The following is a 22,912-nucleotide window of genomic DNA, read 5'->3' on the forward strand; positions in this document are numbered from 1 at the left end:
CATATAAGAAAGGCTGTGTGCTCAGATAATTTATTTAATAGGATACAAAGGACTACTTTTCCACTATTTTGTATATTTCCAGCAGTGTAGTAGGAAAGTTGTCATGGCATATTTTACTCAGAAGTCCAGGGATCTGCTATATTAACATGAAACACTAGTTCTAGTTATGCAAAGGAATAATTTGCTAGAGAATTTCGGTAAATTTGGCATGACAATTGCTTTCACGCCAGCTGGATGTTTTCTGGGCTGTTACTCCATGGTGAACGAACCAGCAGAATAATGGAGTGAGAAACGTTTCCCTAGCTGTCCCTCCCTGCAAAAGCCGGGTTAATTCCTCATTTCATAGACAATAGTCCAGTTCCCCTCTAGAAAAGAGACCGAATGAGGAACATGAGGGGCAGGTGAACACCCGGCCGAACCGGAGGGAGCGCGCAGCGCCCTCCGTGAGGGGAATCCTCGGGTTGCGATGGCGCCGCCTAGCGGGGGCGCCCTGCGTAGCTCCGGGCCTGAGGGCGCCGCGATGCTCCTTGCCTTGTCAGATGTGTAACGGGACGGGACACGGAATCGGTGACCGGACAGAGACATGGGACGCAGAGACGCGCGGGGCTCCGCCGGGCGCGATCCGTACCCGCCGACATCCCCGGCATTGTCACGGAGCGGGAGCTGCGCCCCGTCACGAGCCGTGCGCCTCACCGGCCCATGGCGTCCAATGGCAGCGCTCGCTGCGGAGACCCCGCCCCCGAGTGGGTGGGGCGGCTGCCGGGGGCGGGGCCTGTGTGAGGAGCGCTCCGAGGGGTTTCGCTCCGGCCCGGCCCGGCTCGGCACGGCCCCGCCGCAGCCATGATCCACAGCCTGTTCCTCATCAACGCCTCGGGGGACATCTTCCTGGAGAAGCACTGGAAGAGCGTGGTTAGCCGCTCCGTCTGTGATTATTTCTTTGAGGCGCAGGAGCGGGCCTCGGAGGCGGAGAACGTGCCGCCGGTGATCCCCACGCCTCACCATTACCTCCTCAGCGTCTACCGGCACAAGATCTTCTTCGTGGCCGTCATCCAGAGCGAGGTGCCGCCGCTCTTCGTCATCGAATTCCTGCACCGAGTCGTGGACACGTTCCAGGTATGGCCGAGGGCTGTGGGACCCTCGGGAGCCTCGGCAAAGAACCCCTCTGGTTTGCACCTTTTAGGGGTTTTTTTTTTGTTTCTTATCATGTTATTTTCATTCTGCGTTTGTGAGGATGTAGACAGGCTTGCTGTAGTTGGGAATTTTCTGCCTAGGAATTACTAGGGAGTAGTTGGGAATTTACCGCCTAGGATGGATTCGGGACCTACCTGTGCCCATAAGTCATAAATCAGTATTTCTGTTTTGCAGCCTTATCTGCTCTGGGGAATGTGAACTAATACCAAGCTGGCCTTGTTCTCATAAGGAGCTTTTGCTTTTTAATCAATTAGCGACAACCTACCCGTGTGTTTACATCCAGCAATGCTTCTTAATAGCTTCCTAAAGCAGTGAATTGCAGGAGTTGCCCCAGAGGAGCTGCGTTCCCTCTGTGCCATGGTTGACACATCTTCTGATCAGTTTAGGAAAACAGCAAAGATCTGTTCTTCCTCCTGCCAACAACAGGGCTGTGTTGTCTGGCTTTGACATGTCTTGTGACCAGCATGTTGCCAGCATACAGGAAATGTGTGTGCTTGGCCAAACGAGTGTCATGGGAGCTTCTGCTTCCAAGATGTCAGTCGGAACCTGTAGCTCAGAGTGTGTTCTGAGTTATGTTTCTCTGACTTTCAGAAGTGGATTGGCCATTTAAGCCAGCAGTGGATGGTGTCAGACCCTTTGGTCTTTTTTTTTTATGAGGGTATGAGTGTGTTGTCACTGGCTTAGATGTCTATTAAAATCTGGTATGTCTGAAAACGAGTGCTTGTAATGCAGAACTAGGATTTCTCTACTGTCACATCGTACATATACTCATTCTTCATGCAAAATCTCATTTAATAGCTGTAAGTAACTAGAAGCTCAGGTTTGTGTTTGTGCACTTGCTCTCCCCTGTAAGATGCTTGAAATTCACATAGAATAAGACAGTAAGTAAATTAAATGTTCAGTTTTAAAAATTGCTGAATTACTTGGGACAGCTGATGGGGGAATTTGCCACCTCACTGGAGCAGTGGCCAAGGTGTGCTCAAGTTGTGTGTGTCTGCTGTGCTTGTAGTAATATGGGGAGTTTCAGTGGTTTTTTGCAAGAAGAGCCTTGATTTATTCCTGTGTTCACAAATGTTCACTACGATTCTCTTTCAGACATCACTGAGTAATCCTTTCTTTTGCACAGGATTATTTTGGTGTCTGTTCAGAGGTGATAATCAAGGACAATGTTGTGGTGGTTTATGAGGTGCTGGAGGAGATGCTGGACAATGGCTTCCCATTGGCAACAGAGTCCAATATTCTGAAGGAACTGATAAAACCTCCTACTATTCTGAGAACAGTCGTCAACACCATCACAGGTACAGGGAAACAAGAAGAAGTGAAACTGGGGGCTCCAGGTGGAAATATTCCTGCATAATTAGGACATGGGAGAAGAAAATTTGTGTTGTCCCATATCATTCATGCAGCACAGGTGTGTTTAGGGAGTCATGTGTTAGTGCTTTGCTTTGAGGTTCCTTCCAATTTCAGCACCAGCTGCACTTTGGTTTTGGTGTGATTTGGGGTATTTTAACCTAAAAAATTCAGATTACATTTTCAGTTACAGACCTGACATGACTTCCAGGATGAGTTAGTTTCATGTCAGTTTACCCATCCCTACATGTAGATGCCTTCCCATGCATTACTGTGATATATTTTAGAGCTGGGTGTAAGAGAGATGTAAATTTTTGGAGTACTGGGAGTCTGGAGAGTAAATGGAAGAAACAGAAACAGAGGTTCTCAGGGATTAATTACAATTAAGCCTAATAAAGCCGGGGACTTGCTCTGCAGCATTGCCTAACTCTGTGGTTGTTGATTCCCTTTCTTTTTCCAGGAAGCACAAATGTGGGTGACCAGCTTCCCACTGGACAGCTCTCAGTGGTGCCCTGGAGACGTACTGGTGTCAAATACACCAACAATGAGGCCTATTTTGATGTGGTTGAGGAGATAGATGCAATCATTGACAAATCAGGTATGGAACCTGCTCCTGGTTAAGAATTCCTGATAGTGGCTGAAGAGAGAGTTAGGTTTTGAAATAGGTGCACCTTCATCCAACTGTGGGAAGCTCTGTTCCTATTTTTGCTCTGGAGTGATGCTAAATTGTGTGTGATATTCAGTCAAAAATCTGACAGAGGCACCAGGGTTTTCATTCTTGAGGTCTCATAAGCAATTCTGTATTGGGAAAATAGAAGATGAGTAAAAATTGTGCATAGCACTTTATCTTTAGTGTTTGTGCTTCTTAGTCTTGTTAGAAGTGGGAGCTGTTGTCATTGGCCATTAAAATGGACATTGTTGGTGTCCATGGTTCTTACTGAATGAACCTTCTAGAGGAGTCATTGGGAATGGTACAAATGTTGAGCAGATTTCATTAAGAAAATAAATTTCCTTCCTTTTCAATTCATTAAGAAAATAAATTTCCTTCCTTTTCACTCATAGTTTTTCCACTTTGAGATTTTTTTTGATCAGGTTCACAAACCCTCCTGTGTTTTCCTTATTGTTCCAGGTTCCACTATTACTGCTGAAATCCAGGGAGTGATTGATGCTTGTGTCAAGCTGACTGGGATGCCCGACCTTACCCTCTCCTTTATGGTAAAGCTCAAGGATGTGTCTTCACTTAAGAGTTTGGAGAGGGATTTCCCAGCCCTGCTGCTGAGATTGTGATCTTGTGATGATGTACATCAGAACATGGGTGTGCTGGATGGAAAGAGAAAGAAATGACAATGGGAAATCATCAGGAACTTCAGCAACTTGGAGCCCAAAAAGGCTTTTTCAGATGATTTGTTTGTGATGGGTGCTGTGAGGAAGTTTTTGAGATACAGTGGTGCTTTAATATCCTGAAGGGCCACAACAATGAGTACACACCAATGTAATTATGTGACATGACTCAGTTTTCTAAAATAGGATTAAAAATATCCTAGAGAAGGATAGAGGTTATTGAGTGTTGCCTTCACGTGGATATAACAGCATCAGACAACTTCAAGTGGTCAGGAGTGTGTCAAATGCTGGGCCCTTCATGGACAGAAGATTGCTAAGGAGGGGAGGTCATTTTAAGGCATTTTAAGGCATTTTAAGGTCATTTTAAGCTGTGCTGCCCTCACAAACCTTGTGATTTCTGTTCCAGAACCCTCGGCTGCTGGATGATGTCAGCTTCCACCCCTGTGTGCGATTCAAGCGCTGGGAGTCAGAGAGGATCCTGTCCTTCATTCCCCCTGACGGCAATTTCCGCCTGCTCTCCTACCATGTCAGTGCTCAGAAGTAGGTGATGAGTCTGGTGCTGTGAGTTAGGGAATTTGGATCCTTCTGCCTAGGAGGAGGATAAAAAAAAAAAAAGGAACTTTTAAAGATGAGGTGGCACATTGAGCCAAGGGAAGTAGAGGTGCATGGTGACTTGCATTTTAATTTTTCTAAAATTACACTTTTATCCTTGTGATTCTGTAATTTCTTTCTGGCCAGCCAGCATTTTTCAAAGACTGCTAGCAGATAAACAAACTAGAAAGTAAAATAATTAGACAGTGTAATCAAGCTGTTGATTTCATATGTTTAAAAGAACTTTTTAGAATAAAACAAGATAGTTTGGTGCTCCTGTTAGGTTTGTGACATCTCTCCTAATGGAACCACAAGTTTTTGTCCAGGTTTACACTCTTTTCTAGAAGCAGCTTGGAGTTACAGTTGCTAAAGAATTTTGCTAAACTTTTGTCAGATTTATGTCTAGTAGGTGAAAAGGAGTGGCAAATGCAACCAAAAGCACAAACATGAAATTCAAGTGGTGTTGCACTGCCAGGAACTGCTTGTCAACCTGGTTGTGACATGCAAAACCATTTTTCTTGGTCAAGCTTCCTGTTTTATTGGCTGTAGTTCCCTTTTCTGATAAAATAGGACACAGCAAGCTTGATTACAAAAAGTGCAATTAAGACATGAGAATGGAATCCTGACTTTGCTCCTAGCTCAAACAAACGAGTGCAGGATTTCCTTCTCTTTTAAGCAAATCTGAAGACAAGAGATTGACAAGGACTTTGTGTTTGTGTTTATTCTAGCCTCGTGGCAATTCCTGTCTATGTCAAGCACAACATCAGTTTTCGTGACAGCAGCTCCCTGGGACGCTTTGAGATCACAGTGGGGCCAAAGCAGACCATGGGCAAGACTGTGGAGGGGGTGATGGTCACCAGCCAGATGCCAAAAAGTGTCTTAAACATGACCCTCACACCCTCCCAGGGAACACATGCATTTGATCCAGTTACAAAGGTAAGAGGAAAGAGAGAAATTAAATATTAATTTTTAAAAAATTCCTTCTTATCTATCAGAAAATGCAGTCAACCTGTTGATGCTTACATGAACACTTCCACAAACAGTGCTTTGCTGGAGGTGAGAACTTTTCTTGTTCTGGGTTTTCTTAATCCCCAGAATAAATACCTTGGTGTCTGAGTGGATTTTAGTTCTGGCTGCTTGGTGTGTGTAGAAAATCCAAGCCCTGGTCTTGTATAATGGGACATCAATCTGGTGGATGCCTTACAAACTTACCTTGTTGTCATGCCCAGTGCTGCATGTTGGTCTTTTGCAAACACTGAGGGTTGGTTGATGGTTTGGGTTTGGTTTGGGGTGTTCTGGTTTTGTTCTTTGAACTTTTTTTTTTCTTCTTGCAAACATTAATCTGATGGGCTTACCCTCTACAATTAGTTGTAATAGCATTTATAGTAGACTTTTGGGGAGCCCCATAGAAAGAGAAGGAGAAAAAAAGTTTGGAGTGAGGTATCCCCTCCTTAATCCTGTGTCTGGCCAATATGAAAGGCAAGGTGCTAAGAAAAAGACATTTTTCATAGAGAAACATTAAAAGCTGGTATTTAAAGGGGATTCTTCTTTACAAGGTGCAGCATTTGAGTTTCACTGCTGCATTTTCTGCTCCTTAAAGTTACTGTCATGGGATGTTGGGAAAATCAACCCCCAGAAGCTGCCAAGTCTGAAGGGGAGTGTGAGCCTGCAAGCTGGGACATCAAAACCAGATGAAAACCCCACCATTAACCTGCAGTTTAAAATTCAGCAGCTGGCTATATCTGGTAAGTGACTGAGGTAAAGAAGTGCAATGTTCTCTGCTCTGCTCATTCTGCATGTAGCTGAAGTAATTTTTCAAACCTTCTGAAGTACATTTTACCTGAAACATATTCTTCAAGGAAAAAAGTTGTCTGCTTTGACTACAGATGTATGGATTTGTTCTTTGTAGTGGTCTGTGAAACAACTTCCTTGCATTTTGTGCTTACAGACCTCTAAAAATATTAAGGGTATGGGTGTGTTTGTGAAGAATTATTCTAACAATTAGCAGTTGTCAGTTTTTCTCCATTCTGTCACAGCTTGCTAAAACTTCCCCTGTGCTTTCTGCACCACCAGTATGATCTTCTGTCCCTTATCTCCAAGGCCTGTCAGCTTTGTTTGTGGCTGTCAGTCTGTCTCATGCTGTGTTTGTTTGCCTCTAGGACTGAAGGTGAATCGCCTGGACATGTATGGAGAGAAGTACAAGCCCTTCAAGGGGATAAAATACATGACCAAGGCTGGCAAGTTCCAAGTCCGAACCTAGAGGCTCCTGAGAGCAAGGAAGAGCACTTTCCCTACTCCCCCTGTCCTCCTGAGAGCAAGGAAGAGCACTTTTCCTACTCCCCCTGTCCCTGGCTGTTGGATGCAGCCTCCTATCCCACCCATCTCTTTAGGGTTGCTCCCTTGTCTGTAGTAGCATAAGCAGGAAAGTGCTCAGAGTGCTGGAAAGCAGGGAGAAGTAAGGTTGACCTGAAACCACCTCATCCCTACCTGAGTCTGAAGTTTTTTGGAACAATAGTAGATGGGAGAGTTGCTCAGGTCCCTTAGGATTAGCAAGTCAGCTCTGTAAGCTTGTATCACCTTCATTTTGCTGTCTTAGAGGAAATTCTAGGGATTTATGGCCTTTTGTAGCTCCTCTTCCTTGTATTTTGTTTGGCTTTTATCCTGCTGTACATGCTACAAAGTTGAATTTCCACAAACTTCAATGTGATGATCCAGCATCTGCATTCCTGTGTCACTGGGTTAGGGGTAGAGCTGTGTAGCTCTTGCCAGCAGGGAGAACATTTAGCTGTTCTGCCTCAAAAGCACTGGAAGAAACTGGAAGATTGTTCTGCCCAGGATGGGAAGTTGAGAAGCCTGAGATTGGGAATGGTGCCACAAAGAGAAGAAAGGAAGAATTGCATTCTTTCTCTAGGGATTTCATATGGCATCCTGGTCAAGGATCTTGAGTCTCTGAATACGGACTTGAAATATTGTAACTGATGGGCAGTGGTATCTCCGTGTAATTCTGCTTTTCCTCTTATTGCACCAGTGTTTGAAGGTGGGAATTCTCCTGGCTCATTTGGGGAATCAGAAGAGACAGACAGGGGAACTTCTGTGGAGACAGCACTGATGGAATTTGAAGCTGTAGCTACATGAAGATAACCCCTGTCCCAGTAACTTGTTGGAAGCTCTTTTTGCCTCTCCTTTCCTATTGCAGATGATGGTGATAGTGCTGTTTTCCTGCTCACTGAGTCTTCCTTTGGTCCCTTTGTAGTGTTCCTCCTGTCCTACCTCATTTCAGTTTCTGTACCAGTCAGGTGCTGTGCAGATGGATTCCAACCTATGCCAGATTTCTCACTGGGATCATCTCTTCCTCAGGAGCTGTTGCTGTCCCTGCCCATCCCAGCCTGTGGTCCATCCCTGTGTACTCAGAAATGGGAAATGGGAGGCACCTGCACTGTTTTATTGTCTGTAACAGCCCTGTGGCCACTACATGCCAATCTGCTTTCTCTTGGTAGCAGAACTTGCACTAAGCTGCTGCACACATGTGGCTGTGGAGTCCAGTCCATGTTTGTGAACAGAACAGGGTGACCCTGACTGAGGGAGAGCATTCATTCCACCTTGCATGTGGTGACACCTCATGAGTGTTATCTTGCTTGTGGGATTGCTGGTTCCTGCTGCAGGATCCCATGGCAGGTGGTGTTACTGCTGAGCATGTTCAGTGCAAGCAAAACCTTCAACAATAAAATGAATTTTTACATGTCATCTGTGTCATTTCAGAGTGGTTTGTCCAGGCTTTATAAGAAATAAAGTTGGTATTTGAGGAGGAATGCAAATTATGGCAATTTGATTGTGTGAAGTGGGTGCCTTAGGGAGATAAATGTCTTTATGCAGTTGGCATTGTAAACCTGGCACTAAGTTGCTGTCTGAAAAATTGAAACTAATTGCTTTCTTGGTAATTTTTGTGTTTCCCAAAAGGAGTGCTGAGCATTTCCTAGAACCTCAAGTGAAAATGTCTTTAGGAATGCAGCTGAACCATTTTTGTTTACTGTGTTGGGTAGCATGCTAAGGGCAATGCTTTGATTATGAAGACAATTAAATACCTCATCACCTTCCTGCTCCTAAAGTATTGATATTGTCCTTTGGCTTTGTAGCTTTGATTTTTAAAGGATCATTTATTTACTGCTGAAGTGATTCATGTTACTCAAGATATTGAAAGGTTTTTTATATACATTAGGGCATCGGGTTCTTATGACACACCAGCCTGAGATGGCTGCAAGTTCCTGTGGGAGATGAAGCAGGGCAGGAAGGGGAAATGGAGAAATTCAGTGACATAAATTGGACATATGAAGGAGTTCTGGGGGGGAAGCATGAGGTGCAGCTCATTTACAAAAGATGCTGATGTCAACTAAGGTTCTGAAACAACTTGGGTATGACAATGCCAGCTGCACAGTCAGATGGCAGCAGCAGGCAGATGGCAATAGTTATTCTTAGATCCTGTCTCGAGATGGTGCTGCTGCGTGCTGGAAGAGGACAAGTAGGGAGGAAAACTCTGTAAGAAGTGGGAAAGCTGATGTAAAGATGGAAATCATCTCAGGGATTTCTGAGCTACTGATTGATGATAAAACTAAATTCGTTTTGTACCCTCAATACAATGTTTTCCTTTTGTAAAATGGTAGATACACTTTTTTTTTCTTTACAAAACAACGAGACAAAAGCTCTCAGAGAGGCTTCACTCTTAGATGTGCATAGATGGCACTCAGCATCATGTGGCAGCTGCAGTAATCAGCATTATTTCCTTGCATTATTACAAAGAAATAATGCTGATTACTGATTCTGGTTCATGGTGACTTGGTTGTACCTGTGCTGTTTTCTGTTAAAGGACAAAGGCAGCCTTGTGGTATCTGATTTGGCCTTGTGGATGTAAATCTGGCAGGCACTTAAAACAGCTTCCAATACACTTGTCCTTTGTTTCTGCTGCACAGAAGGGAGAGCTTTTGCTTCATATCACATGATAATGCATAGAAATTCAATAGTCAAAAAATATGCATTGATTCTGTGGCAGATCAAGCCTGTATTAAAATTTTTACCTATTCTGTTACCAGGAACAAAACCAAGTGAAAGAATAAAATGTCCTAATAATTAAGCCAACCTGAATTTGCTCAGAGAGTTTAAGCTCAAACTCAATTAATTGGTTCCAAACTGAAGAAGTAAGTAGTATATTAATCTGGAAATAAGCAGCCCATGCCTACAGCTTTTTGTTCTTTATATTGGGAACCAGCTTCTTTTGAAACCAGCTTAAATTGGCAAAGTCAAATGGGATAAGGACAGAGCTCAATGGCTTCCAATTGTACAGCCAAGTAAGGAGAGAGATGAAGTTTTTCAGGAAATTAAATGTCCCCTTCAGTTCACACCCATTCCTACAACAATAAAGTTGCTAAAGAGATGCATGATCTCTCTTGGTTTATTCACTCAGGGCCAGAATTAATTTCTTATTGTACTTCTGTGATTTGGTGCAAGGTGAAAGTTTGGTGATGTTGGGGAAAAGGATGATTAGCTTCTAATAACCTGTAATGGGGAGAGTATTACACACTGCAGTTTGTCTTCCTATTGTACTAGGAGTTGTAAATATCTGGACAAACAGGAAGCCCTGTTAGCACACTTAAAGCACCCAGAAGGAAGTTCTGAGGGCATGGGCCAGAATTAATTTTTTATTGTACTTCTGTGATTTGATGCAAGGTGAAAGTTTGGTGATGGGGAAAAGGATGATTAGCTTCTAATAACCTGTAATAGGGAGATTATTATGAGAACATGCCCTTCCTACACACTGCAGTTTGTCTTCCTATTGTACTAGGAGTTGTAAGTATTGGACAAACAGGAAGCCCTGTTAGCACACCTAAAGTAGGAAGTTTTGAGGGCACGGCCACAGGATTGGAAAGGTTCATTTTCCTTTCTCAGAGTTGCATGGTGTCCTGAATCCAGCCAAGATAACGAATCACTTTTGTGTAAACACCGGGAATGTCCTTGCGGCCACAGCCGATTCCCCAGCTGATGATTCCAATCAGGTACATCCGCTCGTCCTTCAGACACACCAGGGGCCCTCCAGAGTCGCCCTGCAGAGAAGCAGCAGGTCAGTAACAACCTTTGTTTATTTTTGCATTGCTTTTCCCACCCTCACTGGCTTTAGGGGTGTTTACAGAAACACCCTATGTAGAATGCTCACAAATCAAGAGCTCTTCGTTGTCACGGATAAATTTTATGAAAAATCTTTTTGCTAGGATCTTTTCTCCTCAGAAACAAAATGTAAATAATGATTATCTGCTGCTGTGGAATGCAACAGGTGCATCTGTGATTGGTCTCATGTGGTTGTTTTTATTAATGGCCTATCACAGCCCAGCTGTCTCAGACTCTCTGGTCAGTCACAAGATTTTATTATCATTCTATTCCTTTCAAGCCTTCTGATGAAATCTTCTATTCTTTTAGTATAATTTCAGTATATAATTTTCTTTTAATATAATATATATATATAATAAAATAATAAATCAGCCTTCTGAAACATGGAGTCAAGATTCTCATCTCTTCCCTCATGCTGGGACCCCCTCAAAGACCACCACACTTAGTACCAGTACTTTTACCTAAGTCACTTCTATGTTCCAGAGTCCCTCAGTGCTCCTCTTATGGGGAGAGACACAGAAAAATGTAACACTGAAGTGTCTTAACTTTATATGGAGCTCATTTGTGAAATGTAGATAAAATGTTCAAAAGATAAAAAGAGAGGGAGGCTGTTATTCAAGCTATGAAGATCAAAGGGGTTTAATACTGCTATGTGTACCAGTAAAGCAAAATAATTAAATAGCTGTTTAAACAGAAAGGATTTGGATTGAATGCACACCTTCCTTTTTCACCATGTCATTGCTTTTTAGCATCTTCCAGCCTTTATTTTCTCTACTTTTCAGTAGAGGGGCACCCCCTTCCTTGTACAGAACCTCCTGCTGAGTGTTTTGCATGTTCACACAACAGAAAATAGTAGGAAATGCTGGGCTAGGTTTTCCTGTTCAGTTTTGTGGTATTTCCTGTATTTGGGATTTTCAGTTTGTGTTGTTCTGGTTTGATTGCTTAAGTGTTCCCTGCCTTCTCCTCCATGAGAGGAAGAGAAATGAAAGAGAACCCAGCAGTTCTGTTCATCAAAAATCTACTAGAACTGCCATGTAGGCAATGCACAACTTCTTTAAACTGTTTTTTGTTTGGTTAGCTCAAAGAAAAAAGAAAAGAAAAGAAAAAAGAAAAGAAAAGAGGAACAGAATTGGGTTTACCTTGCAGGCATCATCAAGGTTCCTGGTGTCTCCTGCACATATCATGTTCTCTGTCACTGTCCTGTTGTCCAGGTGCTGTGCTGTGCAGCGACTGGCTGGGAACAACCTGACACGGCCTTCCTTCAGGTGCTCTGAGTAGAATGGAGAAACTGCAAGAAAAATGACAAAATAAATATGTATCTATGTCTGTCTATATGCATATGTACGTTTTTTAAAAGTGGCAATTCCATTTCATAGTTTAGGGCAGAGTGAACAGAAGTAGCTCTGTGGCTAAACTAAAATTTCCTTCCAAAGGGTCTTTTTGTATCTTAGGTGTTCCACTTTGAAAATCAGAACAGTTTAAACCTAGCTGAGAAACAATACTGTTTCTTCAGCAAGCTGTAGAGGTTTCTGCAGGCTCCAAATTAAAAGACTGCTGGGTTTCTTGGGTGGATAAATCATCTTTTCATGGTTACATCAATCAGAGTGAAGTCATGGGAAATATCTATGAAAATAACTGTATGAAATAGGATCCTAACTTTTTAACATTAAACTTGCACTAAAAAAAGTGAAATGCTTTGTCATACACAATATTGAGTAATTGGTACACTTCTGTTGGAATGGAAGAGATTTGGGTGGTCAGTTTTGGATATTGGTTTTATTCTCCTGTAGAGCTACAATTGCACAAAACTGAAAGTTGGCAGGATTGTTGTTATTCAGTCAAGTTTTGAATTACAGTTCCAGCATCTTTTCCCTCCCAGAGTTTTTTCTGTACTCCCTGTAAAAAATGCTGAGGACAAGCTTTAAAAGCATTTAAAAATACTTTATGCCCCACTTACATGCTATGTTTTTAGGTCTGTTCCAAAACCCCTTTGGATCCAAACTGTGATTAGGTTTTGTATGATAAATGCTTCACAGTTTTTGTCTTACTAAGTTTACAAGTTAGAGAACTTAAAGATGGAAAAGGAAGAAAGTAAAATAAGGGCTGGAGGTTTTTTTTGTTTGCTTTAAACACAGGTCTGCCTGTGTATACTTTCAGACAGCTTTTATTTCTCTTTGTTATAGCTCACTTTCAAAACAATTTAACCAGCCTTTTAATGTATAGCTGGGATTGTTATTTTTTTGCTAATCTCTGCATAGCCAACCTCTCTTAGAATAAGGCATCAATCTGCAACTATGTCAAGGCTTGAACTGAACTGGATTTTTGTCTAAATTACAGTGTCTAAATGCACTGAGTACAGCAGATGTGGTGGTCCTGATGGCCAATCTTATGTCTCTCCTACCTTTTTCATTGTGCCATATTTTTTTTTAGTTTTGTACTCCAGAGAGTATCAAGGAAGACACTACAACTGACAGAGCTGAGATGAATAACTTACAGCAAAACTTGATTTTGAGTAACTCCTGCATACATTTTGTAGTGCTCATATAAGCCAATATGATACATTACACATTTTGTAGTGCTCATATAAGCCAATATGATACATTACACATTTTGTAGTGCTCATATAAGCCAATATGATACATTACACATTTTGCAGTGCTCATATAAGCCAATAAGTTACATAACACATTCAGTGCTGCTAAAGGCTTGAACTCTCTGAGGGCACAGGACTGAAGCTCTGGCCACGTACACATGCATGTTCTACTCACATTCTTCACTTTTGCCATAACCAGAGATCTCACACTCAGTCCAGTCAGGCAGCTGCAGCTCTGGGGTGGGCAGGCAGGCTGTGCCCACAGTGCCTGTTTCCACAGCACACTCTTCTGCATCTGAGCTCAACTGCAACAGAGCTGAACAAGGGAAAAACATCCCCACTCCGTTAATCACAAACCTGAGGCAACCACCACCTTCCAGTCCCAAAGTCAGAGAAGTTCTTACCAATGTCATTGTTGAAAGTTTCTGGGTCAAATCTCTGATGCACAATGTATTTCTTCACTTGAAATTTCTGTTCACTTTCCTCAGGAGTTGCTCGAGAAGTCCTGCCCAGCACAATCTTCAGCTGATTTGTCCTAAAACTGAAGCAAAGAGAGTCTCTATCCTCTGTTTACTACAGTGGACCCTTCCCTATTGAAAAGTCTGCTTTTTTTCCTTTTAATTTTTTAACATTTATTTTTATTTTAGCTCTATTACTACTTTGTTACCCATGCAGTTTGACTTCCAAGTGACCTATTTACCTTTATTTTTGTTCTGTGTGCTTACAGCCATCAGGGCAAAGCTCCTCTGCCAGCCTCTTGCTGTTCTCAAGTTTCAGATGATTCTGCATTGTGCATTGACAACTTTGTTCTTAAGGTATCTTATACTCTCCTGTGGTACCTTGATGCCATCCTGCTAGTTTGCCCAGTTAAGTGTCTCTCTAGAATTAACTATAATCTTTAGAGCAGACTTAATGGGATAAAGAGGGTTTTCCTCCAAGTCTTGTACCCTTCTGGATGCTTCTATTTTCCAGACTTTTTCCCCCCCAAAGACAACACTGACTCCTCGACTTACCCTTCCTCAAAACAGTGAGCAGCTGAGAGAACCCAGCAGGAGCTGATCAGGATTCCCCCACAGAGGAAGTGCTCTCCAGCCACCCGGGGGTACCTCACGAAGATGGCAGCTTGCCATGGGTGAGCTGCAATGTCAGTGCTGGAACCTCCTTTGATCCTGAACTGCCGCGCCCTGCGCTGCCGCGAGCCGCAGGTGGCTGTGGAAGACAAGCCCAAAATATCCAAAATTAGACCCATTTTTGTTCAGGCGCTCTTGCTTTGAGTTAGGGTTAAGAGCCTCCTAGTCCATGCTGAGGCAGCCTGCCATGAGCTATTTAGTATTTGAGTCATCCCTGTTTCCCAGGAAACTTGTATTCTGATTTGAAAAATACAGTAAGGAAACCCTGCCTTTCCTGTTCTCCATTTCTGCAATCTTCCCTTCTGGCAGGCCAAAAGGCATTTGTGTGAGAGTGGAGCCACAGAATCTCTTTCTGCTCCAAAAAGCTTTTCTTGTTTGTTTGTTTAACTCCAGCTCTTTGTTCACTGGAAGATGCTGGACTTTAATACAGCTTTTTTTTTTTTTTTTTCTAGATCTTATTTAAATACAGATGACATGCAGGACAGTAAAGCTTCAAAGGAAGAGAAGAATGAGGAGTGCTGGTATCCTTACAGCAGTTAGGCACGTTGCAGTACTCCCAGGTGAGCTGATTCCCTTTCAGGACATGGCACCAGGGCTTGCTGTCATTATCGGGATTCCTGCAGCGTAAGAGAGAAGAACTATTTTTATTATCAGATCTCAGAGACCTAAAGGTGTCAGACTGTGACCCAAGTTTATTCTTTTTAGAGATACACAGGGTCCTAAGGGCACATTAAATTTGCACTTGCAGAGTCTGACCTTAGAGAAGCATAAATAGGTCAGGTGGAATAAAATTACAATTGGGAGTGAGTTTCATTGTCACCAGTATTGTATTTTGTGTGCTTTACTGCAAGGCAGTTTGGTGGGTTTTTTTTTTTTTTATTCTATAATAATACATACCTGCAGAAATTGTGACTACCAAGGCCCAGCTGGTAAGCATCTCTTCTCCAAGCAGTGTACACCTTGTTGATGAGGATTAGAGAATTCCACTTCAAGCAGGTGGCTCCAGAGCTGGTGACACTGTGGCTGCCACGGTAATCTGTGCCTCTTCCAGAGCTGCAGTTGGTGTTCCTAACTTCAATAAAATAACTGCACATTACCAGATTGATGTGAACCTGTCAGTCGTTCCTAGGTGTGATTTCTATCCAAGTATTTATATATTACCTCTATATATCTCACCCTTTCAGTGTCATAAATACTAAAAGCCTAAATATGATATAACATGAGAATCTCAACTTTTTAGGCTACAGAAATAGCCCAAGTTCACAGAGAGCCCTTTAAATATGCAGTGAATAATGGAAATTCCAAAGCCCATTCCCTGTCCATGTACCTTTTGAACAGGAGGGCACACTGCAGTGCTCCCAGGTGTACCTTCCCCCTTTGTAGATGTAGCACCAAGGTCTGGAATCCTCATCTGGGTTTCTGAAAGAGGCCCAATATTATGCATCGTTATAAAGCTATTGCCAATAGTGTCATGCAGTCCATCCACTTTGCTAACTGAGCCCTGCTCTGCAGTGAAGATGTGGACTGAACCATCAGAAGTTTTATAATTAAAACTGTGGAGTTGAGGTGAAGATGAGATGGCAGGTAGCAGGAGTGGACAGCATGTTTGTGCAGCTTAGGTCATGTACAGGAAACACTGTTTTTACAGATTTGAAGCAGTAGGAAGCTGAATTACAAATGGAGTTTAGGGAGGGCTGGGAAGAGGCAAAAGAAAGACTGTGGGCTGAGAGATGCCATAAACATCCAGCCTAGGAAGATCTGAAGTTCAGATAAGTCTGCAGATGTTGCAATTACTGCTCAGGGGCTGCACAGTGTTTGTGCCTGTGCAGAGTGTTCCCTGCTTGGAATCTGAGTGCAGCAATCAGCCATTCTTTAGCTCCTTCAATCTTTGAAGGCTGATTCCTGTGGCTCTGAGCTTCCATCAGCCTCTCACCTGCAATAGTTGTGATTGCCCAGTCCCAGCTCAGCAGCATCCTCTCTGTGGCCACTGTACCTCCTGTTCACCAGGCCATCACTATTCCAATTTAAACATTCAGCTCCACTCTCTGTCGTGCTCCAGGTACCCCTGTATGTTACTCCAGTGTCTTTGTAGCATTTAACTTCAGTATCTGAACAAAAGGGAGCAAAATGTAAGGATAGAATCTAAATTCTTTCCCAGACAGCTTCCCTAGTCTCTGTTCTGTTTAAACTTGGCTCTCAAACATCTTGTCTAGTAAGTCAGTGAAAATTCTCTGTCAGGCAGACTGTGAGTGGACATGAAGGTCTTCAGTTGCAAAATTCACAGTTTTATTAAGAGATACCTAAAACAACCCAAGTTTCCTTTAAAGTTCTTTGTAGTATTAGCTTTAGAATAAAAAAAATATACAACTCATTAGAGTTAGCCTGCAGCAGGAGCTTCTGGGTACCTCATCCTTGTGCACTGCACAGCTAACATCACCAGCATTGCTCCCAGCAGCTGATGTGGTACACTCACCTATTTCACACTGCTTCCCTGAGAAACCTGGGTGGCACTGGCAGATGAAGAGCTGTGGGGAATAATATGCCTGTGAACACTGGCCCCCATTGTAGCATTTATTTCTAGTGCAGACTGTGGAATAAGCAAAAACCAGGAAATGCTGTTAGATTTCACAGAAGCAATGTATACACACCTTTCAATTTCCTGTCAGTCTCCTTTAGCCTGTTCTGTTTTTCCCTACCCACCTGTTATTGCCATGTTTTAATATTTTTGTTTATGTTCTTACAGCCTTTCTTTGTTTTTGTTTTCATTTCTATCCTCTTCTATACCCAGACAAATTTTCTGTGCAGTAACTGTGGCCCTGACTGTTCATTTTGAGGATGATTAGATGGACAACCTCTCACCATTTCCTTTTCCTTTGTCATACATACCTGTGGCAGGCACAGTGTGGCACCAACTCCGACCACTGTCGCACCTACAGTATTCTATTCTGCTCCCTGAAAGCCTCAGCCAGATCCCCCCGTGTGGGTAAATTTCTGCAGATGAATTATCTGTGCAAATGGCTGTAATCAGAGAAAGGAGATCCTCTTTTAGAGATACAGGGAAAAGACCTGGCTGAGCAAAAGGATTCCCTTCTGTTTCCAGGGGAAAAGAACCTGTGATGCATCTGTCTAGTGGGTTGCCCTTTTTCCTTCTCCCACCACAGCTGTCCCATCTCTCTCTCTGATGTGTGCCAGATGTGCTATTCCACTCTTGGCTGGCCTCTTTTTATTTCAGGAAGAGCAGAAGGAAGGGAAAGCTTTGTTGTGGATGACATTAATGATCTGGCATTTTGCTTTTTGAATCTCTCATCCGCATAACCATGACGAAAAGCTTTCAGGCTCTGTTCCTTCAGCATCCTTTGCTTTCCCCTCCCACGTTCACAGTGCTCCAGCTAACATGGTTTTAGTTAGCCTGGCTTACCTCTGGGTCTGGCTCCTTTTTAGTTAGCCTGGCTTACCTCTGGATCTGGCTCCTCGTTTGAAACGCGTGCGTAAGCCCTGCAAGCAGAGAAGGTGAATTCTGTGAGTAACTGCTCTCTTAAAAACATGAGAGAACAAGTCCCTCCAAAAAGCCAGTCCTTTTCTTGAGGGCATGTAAATCAGGGACGCTCTGAGGGACTGTCTGCCCTCTTGTTAGAAATCCAGCAAAAAGTGCCTCTAGTACCTCAGGATGGGTTCCTAAGAATTGTAAATTATTTATTTGCCGTGAATTACCAAGTGATTGATTGTCACTCAGATGTAACATTTATTCCTCTGATTTCTAGTGAGCTAAGCAGATTCTCCTGCCTGATGTAGACAGCTGGAGTCAATGGCAAGGAATGTATTTTATTTTCCTGCTAAAATACAGGAAGATGGCAAGAGAATGATTTGATGCTTCTTACCTGGCACTGGGCAGTCATGATTGCCCCCACCAGCAGAAGGAGACATGGGAGTTTCCCTTCCATTCTGAGTGTTTTCCACATCAGCTCCAAATCTCAAATTATCTGTAGAGACAAAAAATAAGATGTTGAACAAAGGAGTTTTACAGTGTGTGTTTTCTCTCTTCCTTTTAAAATATAATACCTCTACAAATCAAGAGCTGGGAGTGTGATAGAGCAGCAGGCACAAGATACAGGCAAGAAGCTACAATTTCATTTCCAGTGTCCAGGATTGCCCTAGTTCCAAATATTTGAAATAAAATTCCAGCACTGTTGCCCACAATATTACCTCTTTATCATCTATATTATATGCAGAAAGCTGACCCAATTATTTGAGAAAATTACTACTTCCAGAATCATGAGCTCAGACTCTGTTTATATAAAACCAGAGAGGGCAGCTGGATAACAGCTGGTGAAATTGAAGTATGATAGATGAGTCATAAATTGGGATTCCAGCTAATATGGAGAAAGACTCTGTGGTTTTTTAGTAGTTTTGTTGTTTATTTCTTTTTGTTGTTTGTCTGTTTTAAAATCTGCTCAAAGCAAAAGGCACAAACATTCCAGTTTCTGAAGCAGAACCAGGAGTACAACAGGATGTGATTTCTCATCATCAGGCTGCAAAAAGAGGGGATTTAAGTTGCAAGTCAGACTGAAAAGATTCCCAAGAACAACTTCTGAGAACCCTATTACTCCATACTTTATCTTTGGGTCACATCTTGATGATAAAATCCTTATAATTTGGAGCATCTGTCAGTGATTTGTGTTGGTCCATAGATTTCACAATACACTTTTTATATACTTTCAAGCTATTTTTCACCTCTTAGGAAACATTTTGCATTGTACAGCAAACCTTTTGAAAAGTGGTGCAAGCGATTTTCGATTAATTGATTTCCAAAAAATAATTTCAGTTGATTCTGAACTAAATCAGCAGCACTCCCAAAGCCAAAGTGAATGATCTGAACTGCTCCAATCCCTTGGTTTCTGCCCTAACCCTGCACTGTCCTCGCTCCTGCAGCTGTGGCTCATTTTTACAGCTCCCAGGCTCGTGTTCTGCAGTGCCAATGTTTGTTGGTATCACTGGTGATCTTTGCTTGTACCTGTGGAGAAGGCTTGAGGTTCTTACAACTGTAAGAAGCAAGATTCTGGTAGCTAAGAAGCTTTCAAGGAAGGATTTGTTCAGTGAAACGACTTAGATCACAGTTGAGCTGCATTGTTAGAATTCCTGCCTGTTAAGAACTTATTTCTGAGCTGCCTGCTAAAATGCCCCAAAAACAAGGCAACACCTTGGTTTTTTTTTATTTTGGTTTTTTTTGGGGGGTTTTTTTTTGTTTCTTTTTTTTTTTTTTTTTTGGTGGGAGGACAGCCAGCCTAACTGATATCTTGGAAGAAGTCCCAGCTACCTGAAACCAGCAGGAAACTGCAGATCATTTTTCAGGGGGTAGCAAGAAACATTTTTTTAAACTTAAAAATGTCCTTTTTATATTTTCTTTGCCATGGCTTAATCAAGTCTATCTCATATATTCATCTGTACAGGCAAGTTCTAGCTGTACACAGCAAGTGTTTATACTGCAAAATGCTGTAGTCTCTACAACAGACTTTGTTTTTGGGGAAAAGAGCTAAAAATCCAAAAGAAAACAAAAGTAAGATGCTGTAGTCTTTGAAGGCATTGGAGGAAATGAATATTTTGAAGTCTTTGTTTCTGGAATCATTCCCAGTATTTCCTGTGGTTTTTGGCCACATTTAAGGAGAATCAAAGATGACTCTCCCCCTCCTCCTCCTCCTCCTCTGTGTCCCTCCACGATCATGCTTTGTACCCTGGAGTGAAAGGCACAGTCTCATCTCCTCCTGGGAAATGAGATAAATACTAGATAAATTCTCCTTTTGCAGCTAGTTCACTGTGTCTCCTTCCCTTATCATCAAGTTATTAAACTGTCCATAACTCCTAAGTTCCTCTGCCAATGTCCTTCGTGCAAAAACTGCTCCTTGCTGAAGTGCTCAGAGCCTGAGGCTGTCAGCCCTTTGCCTGGAACGCTGCAGCTGTCTTGACACTACTGAAAGTTAGCAGCTTTATCTGCACTATGAATCTCTTCAAAAGCAGGAAGGCAACAGCTCAATTAGTTAAATATCACGGTGCTTCACTTATTAAATTGGGATTTATTAAATATCAATAGTATTTAATTGATGTGGAAAACAGGAAATGCCCTTTCTGAAACAGGTGCAGAGTAGTGCCTACCTTGTTTTTTTTTTTTTTTTTTGCTTTTTCTCTTCTGTATTCTCTTGATTTTCTTTCCAGAAATTTTCCAGATTTTCTTTCCAGCCTGGCTTTGTTTTTCCTGCGCGTCTCTGCTCTGATTTCTCTCGCAGCTCCGCTGGAAGGGGTGGAGCGTGCTGAATGCATCCCACCCCTTCCCGAGCATCCAGGGGATGGTCCAGGCAGGGGATGGATCATCGAGGAGGGAGCCTGGAAAGCTGCTCGCTGCCGTGCTGCTGCATTTCACATTTTGCTTGTTTTATTTTTTCTCTTTTCCGGTCAGAAAGCAGATTCAGGTTTCAAAACAATTTTTTTCCCCTATTGAACACCTTGTTGTTCAATGTACGTATCCCTTAGGATGAACTGTCCTGTGCCATGATGCTTCTAGGAATGTGAGTGAAAGCACAGCTGGATTATTTCTATATAATTATTTATATAAGAATTTATATATTTAAAATATTAGAATTTCTATTATATATAAATTATATATTATAATTATATTATATATAATATATAATTTATATTTTATATATAATATAAAATTTATATTTATACATTATATATATTATATATATATTATATATATATTATATATAATTTATATAAATTATATATAATATAAAGTTTATATTTATATTATATGTAATATTATATATAATACTAAATGATATAAATATAAATATAAACAATATATTTGTATTGTATATAATATTATTATATAAATTATATATATAATATAAACATTATAATTATTATTATATCTCATATATTATATATTATAATTATAATTTATATTATATATAAATATAATAATAGATATAGAAATATATATATTTCAATATAATTAGAAGGCTGCAGTATGTAGACTTAATCCTAATTAAGATATTTGGCAGAGAGGCCCTGCCCTGCTTGAGGAGCAAAGCATGCCCTGAACAGTCATGGGAGAAGAAACAATCACAGGAGATTTCAAGTTAAATAAGCAAAACTTCTTAGAAATAAGGAACAGCATGTTCAGGGCCAGAGTTAAATGTTTACTGATATTGCTCATCGTAGAAAATGAAGATTTATTCATGGGAATGTGGTCACGAGGAATTCAGCTATCAGAGTGTGGCAGGGAAATGTGATGATCGGTTTTAGAGCTGATCTTAGGGCACTGTTATGGAGGCAGCCAGTGCTGCAATTGTTGCAGTGATGAATGAATCCTACCTGCTAGCAGTCAAGCTCCTGACAGAATTCAGTGTGAGGAACTTCCATTTTCAGAAGCAGCTGCGTGGAGTCCTCATTTGGAAAGCGCAGCACTGGTTATTTTTATAATGGTAAAGATGAAATACAGGGTACTCTGTGTGTTTAACCCTTCTCTGCATGGAGATCTATGTCAGAATTATAAAATTTATTTCTCCAAGAGTCACAGTGCTGGTGATAACATTACTGCCATAAATCTGATTTAAGTGTAGCTGCATTTGACTGTTTCTGGACTTCCAGTTGTTGAGATTGAACACCGCTGAGCGAGCAGGGGCTAATTTATTTTATTTCTAAAGATAATAGCCATTTGACTTCTAGATTAAAGATGCTAACAAACTGACGGCCATGGGGGAAGCTTGCAGAATTTATTTCCTGGCTTCTCATAGCTTAAGGACCACTATAATTGTCTACAGAGTGTGATGCCATGTGTAGGGCTTAACATATTTTAGGAAAGTGCCTGCTCTCTCAAGCACCATCTACTGGCTTTTCTCTAAGTTGATCCTCGGGATAATTTCAGCCGGACTGTTCAATGGCAGTGATGAAGTGTGACATCGTGACATCCTCAGCAGGTCAATGTCACCCTCTGTGCTCGGTGGCTTTGGCAGGTGCAGCGCAGGCGATCGGAGTTGTGGCAGATCTCGGAGCGCACTTTCCACCCCCGTATTCTTGTATTCTTTGCGGCGGGATTAAAGCTCCTCACGCCAGCCAGCCGAGGAGGAAGAAGCATCCAAACCGATGAAATGCCCAGAACAGCGCTTTTCCTCGGGCTGGGAAACCAAACGCTGCGTTCCGGATTGACAAACTTTAGAGATGCTGCGGGAAGGAAATTGCCAACTCTGCAATTTTACTTACACAGCCCACGAGCTGTCCTCTCATCCCGAGCCCCCGACTCGAGGCGGTGCCGCGGTGACCGGCGCGGCTCCGAGCGGACCAAGCGGCGGCCCCGCTCGTCCCCTCTGAGGGCGGCGATCGCGACTCCCCCGGGCCGGCCCGGGGTGTCCCCTTTGAGGGCGGCGATCGCGATTCCCCCAGGGCGGCCCCGAGCGGGCCGAACGCCGGCCCCGCTCGTCCCCTTTGAGGGCGGCGATCGCGACTCCCCGGGGCGGCTCCCAGCGAGCCGAGTGGCGGCCCCGCGCGTCCCCTTTGAGGGCGGCGA

The 22,912-nt window shown here is 42.4% G+C and overlaps 2 protein-coding genes across 4 annotated transcripts; one reads left to right on the forward strand and one right to left on the reverse strand.

The window, feature by feature from the left end:
- Positions 1 to 763: 763 nt before the first annotated feature.
- Positions 764 to 8,165, forward strand: AP3M2 (adaptor related protein complex 3 subunit mu 2). Its single transcript, XM_063175405.1, has 8 exons — positions 764 to 1,113; positions 2,318 to 2,489; positions 3,002 to 3,139; positions 3,671 to 3,756; positions 4,289 to 4,422; positions 5,202 to 5,409; positions 6,074 to 6,218; positions 6,633 to 8,165. The coding sequence occupies exons 1-8, from the start codon at positions 841 to 843 to the stop codon at positions 6,731 to 6,733; spliced, it is 1,257 nt and encodes a 418-aa protein (XP_063031475.1). The 5' UTR covers positions 764 to 840; the 3' UTR covers positions 6,734 to 8,165.
- A 442-nt stretch (positions 8,166 to 8,607) lies between these two features.
- On the reverse strand, positions 8,608 to 22,727 carry PLAT (plasminogen activator, tissue type). Of its 3 annotated transcripts, XR_010030422.1 has the most exons (15): positions 22,609 to 22,727; positions 18,228 to 18,329; positions 17,805 to 17,844; positions 17,236 to 17,367; positions 16,823 to 16,936; positions 16,283 to 16,457; positions 15,677 to 15,768; positions 15,247 to 15,421; positions 14,881 to 14,966; positions 14,233 to 14,428; positions 13,624 to 13,760; positions 13,395 to 13,535; positions 11,766 to 11,914; positions 10,237 to 10,565; positions 8,608 to 10,020 (listed from the first exon to the last, which is right to left on the reverse strand). XR_010030422.1 is itself a non-coding variant. In XM_063175403.1 (14 exons), the coding sequence occupies exons 2-14, from the start codon at positions 18,306 to 18,308 to the stop codon at positions 10,407 to 10,409; spliced, it is 1,677 nt and encodes a 558-aa protein (XP_063031473.1). In that variant the 5' UTR covers positions 18,309 to 18,329; positions 22,609 to 22,727; the 3' UTR covers positions 8,653 to 10,406. The 3 variants fall into 3 exon arrangements, 2 of the variants coding, with proteins under 2 accessions (XP_063031473.1, XP_063031474.1); XM_063175403.1 differs by having other exon boundaries at positions 8,653 to 10,565; XM_063175404.1 differs by lacking the exon at positions 17,236 to 17,367 and having other exon boundaries at positions 8,653 to 10,565.
- Between the last annotated feature and the right edge of the window lie 185 nt (positions 22,728 to 22,912).

The sequence above is a fragment of the Melospiza melodia genome, chromosome 23 (assembly GCF_035770615.1).
Source record: "Melospiza melodia melodia isolate bMelMel2 chromosome 23, bMelMel2.pri, whole genome shotgun sequence".
NCBI classification, from domain to species: domain Eukaryota; kingdom Metazoa; phylum Chordata; class Aves; order Passeriformes; family Passerellidae; genus Melospiza; species Melospiza melodia.

Bases quoted from the DNA above. Each gene is read 5' to 3' on its own strand.
- AP3M2 (XM_063175405.1), top strand. From the start codon at position 841: ATGATCCACAGCCTGTTCCTCATCAACGCCTCGGGGGACATCTTCCTG. The intron at 1,114-2,317 runs GTATGGCCGAGG...TCTTTTGCACAG, and splicing joins GAGTCGTGGACACGTTCCAG to GATTATTTTGGTGTCTGTTC. The intron at 5,410-6,073 runs GTAAGAGGAAAG...TGCTCCTTAAAG, and splicing joins CATTTGATCCAGTTACAAAG to TTACTGTCATGGGATGTTGG.
- PLAT (XM_063175403.1), bottom strand. From the start codon at position 18,308: ATGTGGAAAACACTCAGAATGGAAGGGAAACTCCCATGTCTCCTTCTG. The intron at 17,845-18,227 runs GTAAGAAGCATC...CTCTGCTTGCAG, and splicing joins TCATGACTGCCCAGTGCCAG to GGCTTACGCACGCGTTTCAA. The intron at 10,566-11,765 runs GTAAACCCAATT...GCTTCTCTGCAG, and splicing joins ACCTTGATGATGCCTGCAAG to GGCGACTCTGGAGGGCCCCT.